This window comes from Ranitomeya variabilis, chromosome 8 (assembly GCF_051348905.1).
Source record: "Ranitomeya variabilis isolate aRanVar5 chromosome 8, aRanVar5.hap1, whole genome shotgun sequence".
Classification (NCBI taxonomy): Eukaryota; Metazoa; Chordata; class Amphibia; order Anura; family Dendrobatidae; genus Ranitomeya; species Ranitomeya variabilis.
In genome coordinates, this window is record NC_135239.1 from 163,714,059 (window position 1) to 163,726,240 (window position 12,182).

Consider the following 12,182-nt stretch of genomic DNA (forward strand, 5'->3'; position numbering starts at 1 on the left):
GCAGCGCTGTATACTCACCTACTGCTGGCGCTGTCCCTGCGCGTCCCTGCTTCTTCCAGCGCTGCTTTTTCTTCCTGTATTGAGCGGTCACAGCTACCGCTCATTACCGAAATGAATATGCGGCTCCACCTCTATGGGAGGTGGAGCCGCATATTCATTACGGTAATGAGCGGGACCATTTGACCGCTCAGTACAGGAAGAATATGCAGTGCTGGAAGAAGCAGGGACGCGCAGGGACCGCGCCAGCAGTAGGTGAGTATAATTAGATAGCCCCCGCCGCCCCTCCCCTGCCGACCCCCGGTATGACTTGAGTATAAGCCGAGAGGGGGACTTTCAGCCCAAAAAAATGGGCTGAAAATCTCGGCTTATACTCGAGTATATACGGTATGTTTGATTTTTTTATTTTTTTTTTATTTTGAAAAGGGCGAAAGGGGTATGATTTGAACTTTTATTTTTTTTTAAATCTTTTCTTTTCAGTTTTGGCATGCTTCAATAGTCTCCATGGGAGACTAGAAGTTACCATAACCTGATCGGCTCTGCTGCACACAGGCGATGATCAGATCTTCAGGTCTTCAAGAGACCTCTGGTTGTCATGCCAACCCATCGGTGACCCGCGATCACGTTACGGTGTAACCGATGGGCGGATTTCTGGCGGAATATGTCTTTCTTTATATATACATATATAAATGTACACAAATTCAAAAATTAAGGCAGCACTCCATATCCTTGGTGAAAAACGTGCAGGATTTCTTCAACCCACATGTCTGGGCGACGTTTCGGCTCTGAATGAGCCTTTCTCAAGCCTATACAGTGGGGCAAAAAAGTATTTAGTCAGTCAGCAATAGTGCAAGTTCCACCACTTAAAAAGATGAGAGGCGTCTGTAATTTACATCATAGGTAGACCTCAACTATGGGAGACAAACTGAGAAAAAAAAATCCAGAAAATCACATTGTCTGTTTTTTTATCATTTTATTTGCATTTTATGGTGGAAAATAAGTATTTGGTCAGAAACAAACAATCAAGATTTCTGGCTCTCACAGACCTGTAACTTCTTCTTTAAGAGTCTCCTCTTTCCTCCACTCATTACCTGTAGTAATGGCACCTGTTTAAACTTATCAGTATAAAAAGACACCTGTGCACACCCTCAAACAGTCTGACTCCAAACTCCACTATGGTGAAGACCAAAGAGCTGTCAAAGGACACCAGAAACAAAATTGTAGCCCTGCACCAGGCTGGGAAGACTGAATCTGCAATAGCCAACCAGCTGGGAGTGAAGAAATCAACAGTGGGAGCAATAATTAGAAAATGGAAGACATACAAGACCACTGATAATCTCCCTCGATCTGGGGCTCCACGCAAAATCCCACCCCGTGGGGTCAGAATGATCACAAGAACGGTGAGCAAAAATCCCAGAACCACGCGGGGGGACCTAGTGAATGAACTGCAGAGAGCTGGGACCAATGTAACAAGGCCTACCATAAGTAACACACTACGCCACCATGGACTCAGATCCTGCAGTGCCAGACGTGTCCCACTGCTTAAGCCAGTACATGTCCGGGCCCGTCTGAAGTTTGCTAGAGAGCATTTGGATGATCCAGAGGAGTTTTGGGAGAATGTCCTATGGTCTGATGAAACCAAACTGGAACTGTTTGGTAGAAACACAACTTGTCGCGTTTGGAGGAAAAAGAATACTGAGTTGCATCCATCAAACACCATACCTACTGTAAAGCATGGTGGTGGAAACATCATGCTTTGGGGCTGTTTCTCTGCAAAGGGGCCAGGACGACTGATCCGGGTACATGAAAGAATGAATGGGGCCATGTATCGTGAGATTTTGAGTGCAAACCTCCTACCATCAGCAAGGGCATTGAAGATGAAACGTGGCTGGGTCTTTCAACATGACAATGATCCAAAGCACACCGCCAGGGCAACAAAGGAGTGGCTTCGTAAGAAGCATTTCAAGGTCCTGGAGTGGCCTAGCCAGTCTCCAGATCTCAACCCTATAGAAAACCTTTGGAGGGAGTTGAAAGTCCGTGTTGCCAAGCGAAAAGCCAAAAACATCACTGCTCTAGAGGAGATCTGCATGGAGGAGTGGGCCAACATACCAACAACAGTGTGTGGCAACTTTGTGAAGACTTACAGAAAACGTTTGACCTCTGTCATTGCCAACAAAGGAAATATTACAAAGTATTGAGATGAAATTTTGTTTCTGACCAAATACTTATTTTCCACCATAAAATGCAAATAAAATGATAAAAAAACAGACAATGTGGTTTTCTGGATTTTTTTTTCTCAGTTTGTCTCCCATAGTTGAGGTCTACCTATGATGTAAATTACAGACGCCTCTCATCTTTTTAAGTGGTGGAACTTTCACTATTGCTGACTGACTAAATACTTTTTTGCCCCACTGTATATTGTGAGGCAGTGACAGTTGTTGTATGCAAGGGTCGCTATCTGTCCCCCGTGATACGCATAGAAACGTATTAAGACCGCTGGAGTGCATTGCAGTCACAGGCATAGCTGTGGTTGCAATGGAAAATAAAAGTAAGTGTGGTCTTGGACAAGCTATTTGCGATTCGCTCCCTCCAGGCCGGGTCTTACAAGTGGCCCATGGCCACAGATTCCATTTAAAAACCTTGCAGCAAAGGGTTTGGGTGTGCCAATCTTGGTTTGCAAACTGCAGAGCAGGTGGCTCTGCAAGGTTCAGCCTGTGTGAAGCAACACTGAGCCAAGCAAAGCCAAAACGCCTGGCACCCCTCAGCGTGTCACGGTGGGGCAGTCGCCCACGGGAAGCGGTCTTGGATACAGACTGTCTTGATTCCTGGCTGTGATCTGAAGGATACCATTTGTTTTCCTCTTGTGAGTACATTAGACGTGAAAGAGACTTTTGTTTTTGAACAAAGTGTTTATTTTTTTTTAATTCTATAAACTACTGACAACATGTTTCCAAAGTTCCAAGCAATACATTTTGTATTTATTTTCTGAAAATGAGAAATGGTCAAAATAACAAAAAAAGCATTGCTTGCAGACCTCAAATAATGCAAAAAAAACAAGTTCATAATCATTTAGAAACAACAATACTAATGTTTTAACTCAGGAAGTGTTCAGAAATCAATATTTTGTGGAATAACCATGATTTTTAATCACAGCTCTCATGCGTCTTGGCATGCTTTCCACCAGTCTTTCTCACTGCTCCTGGCGCAAAAATGTAAGCAGTTCTTCTTTGTTTGATGGCTTGTGACTATCCATCATCCTCTTGATTACATTCCAGGGGTTTTCACTGGGGTACAGGTCTGGAGATTGGACTGCCCATGACAGGGTTTTGATGTGGTGGTCCTTCATCCACACCTTGATTGACCTAGCTGAAGCATCCCCAGATCATCACCGATCCTCCACCAAATTTCACAGTGGGTGCAAGACACTGTGGCTTGTACGCCTCTCCAGGTCTCCGTCTAACCATTAGATGACCAGGTGATGATCTGGGGATGCTTCAGCAAGGCTGGAATTGGGCAGGTTAATCTTAGCGATGGACGTATGAATCAAGCCGCATACAAGGTTATCCTGGAAAAACAGTTGATTCCTTCTGCTCAGGCAATGATCCCCAACTCTGAGGACTGGTTTTTCCAGCAGGACAATGGGCCATGCCACAGAGCTAGGTCAATCAAGGTGTGAATGAAGGAGCACCACGTCAGATCCATGTCATGGCCAGAGGTTTTTTTACTGCATTTTTTCCCCGCTGGAAAAAAACACAACCTTTTATAGTTCTAGCAAAGTGAATGAGATTTCTGAAATCTCATGCACACGCTGCTTATTTTTTCCTTGCAGATTTTTTTTTTTAAATCTTTCAGCGTTTTTGTAGCGTTTTTCACCCATTCAAATTAATAGGAAAAGGTGTGCGAAAACGTTCAGAATACGCTGCATGTATCCTGCCGACGCTCTGAGAAATGTGCTACTAATACTAAATGTGTGCACATAGCCTTAGCATTTTTGTGATTTTAGCCACTGACTTTCCTCTTAGGGCGCACTGCACACTGCTTACTTTTCCTCTTATGGCGCACTGCACACTGATTACCCTTCCTCTTATGGCGCACTGCACACTGCTTACTTTTCCTCTTATGGCGCACTGCACACTGATTACCCTTCCTCTTATGGCGCACTGCACACTGATTACCCTTCCTCTTATGGCGCACTGCACGCTGCTTACCTTTCCTCTTATGGCGCTCTGCACACTGCTTACCCTTCCTCTTATGGCGCACTGCACGCTGCTTACCCTTCCTCTTATGGCGCTCTGCACACTGCTTACCCTTCCTCTTAGGGCGCACTGCACACTGCTTACCTTTCCTCTTATGGCGCACTGCACACTGATTACCCTTCTTCTTATGGCGCACTGCACACTGATTACCCTTCCTCTTATGGCGCACTGCACGCTGCTTACCCTTCCTCTTATGGCGCACTGCACGCTGCTTACTCTTCCTCTTATGGCGCACTGCACGCTGCTTACCCTTCCTCTTATGGCGCTCTGCACACTGCTTACCCTTCCTCTTAGGGCGCTCTGCACACTGCTTACCCTTCCTCTTAAGGCGCACTGCCCCCTGCTTTACTCTTCCTTTTAGGGCGCACTGCACACTGCTTATCCTTCCTCTTAGGGCGCACTGCACACTGCTTACCCTTCCTCTTAGAGCGCACTGCACACTGCTTACCCTTCCTCTTAGGGCGCACTGCACACTGCTTACCCTTCCTCTTAGGGCGCACTGCACACTGCTTGCCCTTCCTCTTAGGGCGCACTGCACACTGCTTGCCCTTCCTCTTAGGGCGCACTGCACACTGCTTACCCTTCCTCTTAGGGCGCACTGCACACTGCTTGCCCTTCCTCTTAGGGCGCACTGCACACTGCTTACCCTTCCTCTTAGGGCGCATTGCACACTGCTTACCCTTCTTCTTAGGGCACACTGCACACTGCTTACCCTTCCTCTTAGGGCGCACTGCACACTGCTTACCCTTCCTCTTAGGGCGCACTGCACACTGCTTGCCCTTCCTCTTAGGGCACACTGCACACTGCTTACCCTTCCTCTTAGGGCGCACTGCACACTGCTTACCCTTCCTCTTAGGGCACACTGCTTACCCTGCCTATCAGATAAGGCACATCGCTCCACAATGTATTTTGCCCCTCTATCTCAGTGATTGGCGGGGTTCTTGGCACCAATCCTCCTCTCTATGTCCTTTACATACATATTGCTGTGGAGGATGTTGTGGATCTGCTGGTGCTGCAGCATTTTTGTTCTGGCTTATAAAGAATGGAGTGTAATAAAGTCCCGTTTCTGTCCCCGTAGGCCGCTCCACTGTTTGCAGAGTCACCTCTCATTGCTTTGATACATACTGTTCTCTCTAAACCAATTACTTGAATGTCATTTTTTCATAGGTCAGAATAATTCACCCGTCCTTTGTGGCTTAATATTTGCATACGTAAGCCCCTTCTTCACTTGCCCCCATACAAAGGACAATAATAAGAGTGTTTAATACTGCTGGGAGATTGGGCAATGCATGACGGCGGAGAACATTATTAATTCATCTGCAGCACCATGAACGTCATTTATGAGTTTCTCCTGCGGAAGCTGCTGCCCGATGTTTAGCGGCTGCCTGCGGTGAGCGCAGTCCATTTTTGTATTCTCGCCAAAATGGAGCATTATCCCTGCTGGAAGGAGTCTCGTGACTGACCCTGCCATGCAGCTGCACAGTAATACGGTGTTATCTCAAGACTCTTTTCTGTATATATTCAGTCCCTGGGTATAAAACTGTAATTTATGTGAGATTTTGTGCCTTTTTTATGTAGTCTTCTGCATATATACAATATGCTCTATATTTTCTTAGACCTCATGTTTGGTTTTTCTTGTGTCCTTGAAGGTTTGTTGTATTATGATTAGTACGGTATTTCTCTTTTGCCTGCGACTCCAGATTTTGTATCTGACTATGCTTTACTATCACTGTAATGGTATAAAATACCATAAAAATAGACATGGAGTTTTTCACAATAAAATACACTTTAAAAAAATTAATTCACACTATGCAAATCGTAGCAAGAGCCACTACTCAGCACATCTTCATGACTTCATGCTGGAAATGCTGTTCTCCCCTCCGATATATCCAACACGACACGCAATACATAAATGCAGGACCACTACAGGTTCAGTACTCAGAGGCGCAAATAAGGTTCATTTTAATTCAGTACAATTAAAACAAATATTAGTTAAAAATAAAAAAATAATCTGCTGGTTAATAGCGTTCCAAAGCTGCCTAGCCGCCGCACTGTAAGCCCGGCTACTGGGAGGAAATAAACTTTGTTCTAACCACCAGTCTCTGGCATCATGGCTTAAGTCATTGCTCAGTGAATAGTCAGCGGCGGGTGAACCATAACCCTGGCACTGACTGACAGCTGGCTCAGCAGTGCATAAGTACAGAGCTGGCTGTCAGTCAGTGTCGGGGGAGTGGTTATAGCTGCCACTCACTAGTGTGTCTGAAGCCATGCTGGATGCACCTCTTGACTGGAAGCCAGAGGACTAAAGTTCTTTTTGTCCTGGTAGCGGGGCTTACAGTGTGGCAGACGGGCAGCTTTGGAACGCTATTAGCCTGCAGAGTATCCCCACAACTGCATGCTAATAGCGTTTTGGGACATGATAGGTTCTCTTTTAAGGGGTTGTCAACTACTAGCTCAGCTTCTTTTTGATAAACATGTTTGGCGCCGATTAAAATAATTAAGTCTAAACTCTCCTCCTGTGGTGTCGGCACTCGCTCTCCCAGGTCTCCCGTGTGGTTGTTGTGATGCCGGCGCCCAATCAGAGCTGGTGTCACTGTCTCCGCCTTCGGACAAATCGAGCATGAAAAGGAAGTCCGGGCTGCAGCTGATCTCTGACTTCCTCTTCCTGCTCAATTCGACAGGAGGCGCTGATTGGGCGCCGACGTCACTCGTTACAACAACAGCACGGAAGCGCCGGGAGACAGTGACGACACCGCGGGAGCGGCACCGGCACGGGAGGGGAGTATAGGCTTAATTTTTTTAAGGAGGTCAAGCGAGGGGTATGAGAAGACGCTGGCCAAGTAGTGGACAACTTCTTTAAGTCAATTCCTTCTCCCAGCTATATAGTCTTTGTACATGCCCAAAGTATGCTGCACATCAGTAATAATAAAACATTGCATAAATAATCTTTAATTTTCCAAGACTGTTGGCCTGGTAATACATCTGGTTTGCGTGAGGACATCTTACCTAGAGATCATCAGCTTACACAACATTCCAAGGATGTCTGCAGGCTTAGCTGGTTTCTTTAGCTGAATTTTAGGAAAACATGTTTTTATAACTGGCATATAACAAGTAATATAACATTGGCAAGTTATAGATTGTGATAGCCGTATTGATTATTTATTTTACTTCTCAGCATATATTTATTGTTGTTTTTAATTACTATTTTATATGAATTTGAAAGAATTAAAATGAATCTTCTTCTTACCATGGAGTATAATCATGTGCTAGATAGTCTAACAACCGTAACTGCCCGGTATTCATGCAGTGTCATTCTGTGCTGTAGGGTTGCTGATGGATGTAACGTACAATTTACGCTCAGAACTAACAACAATCCTTTTTTCTCCACAATTAGACCCCAAGCAACAGAGAAGCCCCACCATCTTTTGTTGACCTGGAGGCCACCTCTGATGCTGTCCAGACATCTGCTTCTTCTCTATCCGCACAACTAGCCAGTATCAGTAAGTTGTCGTATTGTTCATTATTTTCTATACTGTGTTTATGCTTTAAAACACTGAAAAGGAAAATTCCAGAATTACCTTCTAAGATAAATTGTAGAGTGTCTGTGGCATAAGGACAACCCCTTCCGCAAAGATATCTACTCTACCGGTTGGCTGATTGCCATCATAAGTCTGGTTCTTGTACGACTGGTGATCGCTAAGAAAATCTGTAAGTGGCCATTGAAGGGAAAATGTAGTACTCCATTCCAGTCATTCAGATTAATCGCCATCCATATAATAAGACGTGGATTTCTGGATCCAAAAGATCAAAAGATGCAATTTAGGAGTGTCCATCTACCCTGGCTAGAAAATGGGGGTCACAAATGGAATGTATCATCTATATTGTCTTTTAGCAATTAAAACCAGATAGTGATACATATTTTCTTGTTCTAATCTGTTGTAGAATTTATTGTATTCTATTTTCTATACATACCTATGGGGCGGCCATCTTGCCCAGTCTTCTGTTGACAGCGTTTAGAGGTTGGCTTTACCGCAGCTGCGTGACCAAAGAGAGGATCTCGTATAATTGGGTCAGATCTCTCAAAGTTGCTTTAAAAAAGAAAAGCACGGACTTTGTTGCTATTGGCAACTAAGGGGCACCACTTCTATTTTATCAGGAATGGAAGCTAAACTAAGCCGGTGCATCATTACCATGAGGAACAAAGGCAGGTTTACTTTTAGAGTGTTTTGATATATCTGCCAAATTGATTTCATGGGAAAGCATTTTAGGCATGCTCTGTGATCTGTGCAGAGGTCATTGTGCAGAGAGGGGGAGAGATGAGCTGTGACCATCACCGATTGTAAGTGGGGGTAGCTTCTGGTCACTGATAAACTGCCTGTGATTTCCGAAAAGTGATTTCTACCGAAGAGGAAGCTTCGGTCCATTATAAAGTAGTCCATAAAACTTGGAGATAATCAATATATTATCTAGAGATCATGGGCCTAAATGCGGACATATCTCAGAGGTAATATGTTGATGCTCGTAAGAGTCCCAGCGTAGAGCAAATATATAGCAAAACGTAAACTCTCAGTAAGAAAGTGGAAAATGCATAACCGACAAAATAATTACCAATACTACATATATGAATTACTATCAACATAATAACAAGCCTATGTAGTCATAAATAAATAGCATAGTTCAAAGCATCGAGTCAAATGTATCCATAGTGAAATGAACTACTACCCCCAAGGAGGTATAACCATAAAAAAGTGCAACAGTAGTGGGTTCAATCAATAAAATCTCACAAATAAAATGTCACGTGCAGTTACAGCCAAAAAATAGGACCTGCTACAGAGCTATAACTACCGTGCATCAAATCATGTATAATTAAAATGGCTTATATGAACCAATGAGCTTAGCATGTGTATGCCTGGCGCACGTTCTTTTCGCTGGAGCTTCATCCAGGGCTTGATCGAATTATGCCTCCACAAGCACCAAAAAGAGGCATGTAATAGTTTAAATGTGGAAAGCACTGAAACTCTAATGCACTTGTTTTTTTTAGGCTTTTCATGGACACTTTGTTGGGTAGCTACACAATATTTGCTTTTTATGCTATACTTTCAGTTTAGGGATTATTTCTGTTTTAGAATAAGTTCAGGTTTTTTTTCGGTGACTTATTCTGAACAGATGTTTCCAGCACTTACACACCTTGTCTGCTATCAATGAGCTTATTAATAGTTGCTTGAGGAATGTTCTACCACTGAACGTGCTTGAACAAATCATCAAGATCCGCTGCTGTCAGCTTCTTTGTAATCTCCAATCAATGAAGTCCCAGATGTGCTCGATGGACGACAAGTTAGGAGACACTGTAGAGCATGGTAGCACATTTAGGCTCACAGAATGTTCAGAGTAGCAAGAACATACGACTTGGTGTTGTCGTGTTGAAAGATGGCTCCTGGGACACTTTAGAGAAATGGCTGCAATACTGGTCCCTCGACTAATTCAATTTAATGCTGAGCTATTAAGTGTACCTAGAGTTAAGATTAGAGGGGTCCGGCTACTGTGCATTATGCCACCCCAGGAGAAGGACTTGTGTGATGTTCCCTTCTAAAGGTCTCTTAATTGACCTCACACCACCACTCTCAAAGGCTATCTTGATGCTGAGCAAGACTGCAATGGAAGTTGGAGTGGAGGTCTATCCTCTACAGTGATGAGTCCTGCTTCTATCTTGGACGCAATGACATACAGATGATGGTCTGGAGACCACTTGGGCAATGCTTTGAAGAAGCCTTCACAAGGAAATGTCACACCATTCTTATTCCCAGATAGTTGGTATCAGCCAAGGTGTGTGAGTGTAGATAGTTGGTATCAGCCAAGGTGTGTGAGTGTTTCTACACGTGGTGTTCGTACTCAATACTGAATAAATCGAGATGTTTGGAAATTTTTGTTTTAAGTTTTCCATAATTGTAAAATCTGTATTTTTCCTTCTTGCTGTTGCAATTTCAATGCAGAGGAGTGTGTATAATCGCCGTAAATTTTCAGTTCACTACTGAAGATATTGTTCTTCGGTTCTTTCTTTTGTATTCTTGACTTTCCTTGGTCACATGCATTGCCGATGTCCCTTTAGGATGGTCCCATTTGCTCAGATGAGCCTGTGCATTCAGTTTGGCCTGTGCCTTTGGAGATTCGTTGGGTTCTCGGAAGTGCACATTTGGAGAGCATGGTCCAGCCTGTCCGTCTCTCTGCAGCTTAGTCAATAGGACGATTCTTGAGAATTTGAGGAACCAGAGTGTCATCCTGTTCTTCTCGGATTGGCCGTTGATGTTACACAGAAATCTGCCTGTAGTATAGATAGTAGCATCCAGAGCGTTTACTCAAGCATCACATAGTGCTGCCCCCTGAGATAGGGAAGGTGGGACACAAGGAACGGATCTGGTGACATGAAGGTAAACTTTCTCTCTGAAGTGGGTGAATGTGTGAATGGCGGGACAGTAGTTATAAGGAGAGATCAGAATACCCTTTTTAATTACCAGAATATTCCAGGAGTGCATATTCCCTATCCTTAACCGATATCACAACTCATAGCGGGATAAATTTTATAATAGGGTATATATAAAGAAAATCTATAAAAAGAGGAGTTTATGCAGTTTAGCACACCGCTGAATCATCACCTAACTTGAATCTCTCATTTGTACCATTTGTATTTAAAAAGAAAAAGAAAACGCCCTCAAATGGCAGGATGGTTGTGGTAACTACTCAGAAGTTTCCAGCATCACTTTGTGTGCTACCAAATTTTTTTATGTGCTACCTAATGGAAAAAATTGAAAAATTTCATGAGCAGGTATGCAATCTTCAGGTACCTCCTATAGCATACTTCCTTATTAAAATGCAACCAGATACCAGTAACATATGAACCACATAGAGATAGCGGACCGTATGATCTCCAGTGACGCATCATAAGGTTGCGTGAAGCTGATACTCCCTATACAGCTGTTTGACAGATGGGGATTTATTGGAAATGTGTCCCATCTGGAGCATCAAATAAATTAATTAGGATGTGAAAAGATTTGGCAGATGACTCAGTATAGATCTAATTTGTCAGCTTCGTAATATGCATTTATTTCCTTAAAGCAATATTGAAATGCAATTAAAATAAAAATGTAACGCAAATTTTCTAATATGAAAGTGAATGTTATCAGAAAAGTATCTATTGTTTAAATCAGGTTTTGTGCTAAATGTATTTTTTTTTTTTTTTAAATCAAGAAAGTTTTGTAAAAAAAAAACAATGTCAAACGATACAGCAGAACGGTTGTCGATAAACAGATTCATATATAACTCGGGTACAAGAATAGCAAGCATATAAACCAATGTTCATACATTTTACAAACCAAATTCTTACCCCCTCCCCCATACAAACATCACCCACCTTCCTCCCTCTTCCCTTTGTGGGGTGCAATGAAAAGTTACCATTATGAAGTGAGATAATTCCGATAAGTTAATGTATCAGATATAACGTAATCCAGCTAAAACAGAAATTAGAAACCTCTCGTAGAACCAACAAATTGAAAGCAACATCCTTTGCCAGAGCCTCAGAAACTACCTCTGGGCATCTAACCCAGTCTCCCCATTGTTTCCAAAAGTTATCGATCGCTCCCTTCTTAATAGAGACCTTTTTTCCACTAAGTTTGTATTGTTCAAGTCGTGGACCACTTCCTCCACTGATGGAGGACCATTTGCCAACCAATATTTGGCGATAGACTTCCTAGTTTGATAAAATATTTTAGCAATGACCAACTGCACTTGGGAAATGTGACGACTCATTTTTGTAGTTGTGACAGCTCTGGTTCTGCTTTAATTTAAACGTGGTTTTTACTTTTGGGCCAGCAAGGGTTAATGTCAGTTTCCTTGCTGGCAGCTGCTGTGTTGCTGATCAGCTGATGTGGGTGGTGA

General features: G+C 43.2%; 1 protein-coding gene across 1 annotated transcript in view; it reads left to right on the plus strand.

The window, feature by feature from the left end:
* The window catches only part of TOM1 (target of myb1 membrane trafficking protein), a 97,777-nt gene that overhangs the window by 51,848 nt on the left and 33,747 nt on the right, over positions 1-12,182 (plus strand). Inside the window, exon 10 of the mRNA XM_077278802.1 lies at positions 7,648-7,753. Coding sequence (XP_077134917.1) covers positions 7,648-7,753 — 106 coding nt within the window. The remainder of the gene's footprint in view (positions 1-7,647; positions 7,754-12,182) is intronic.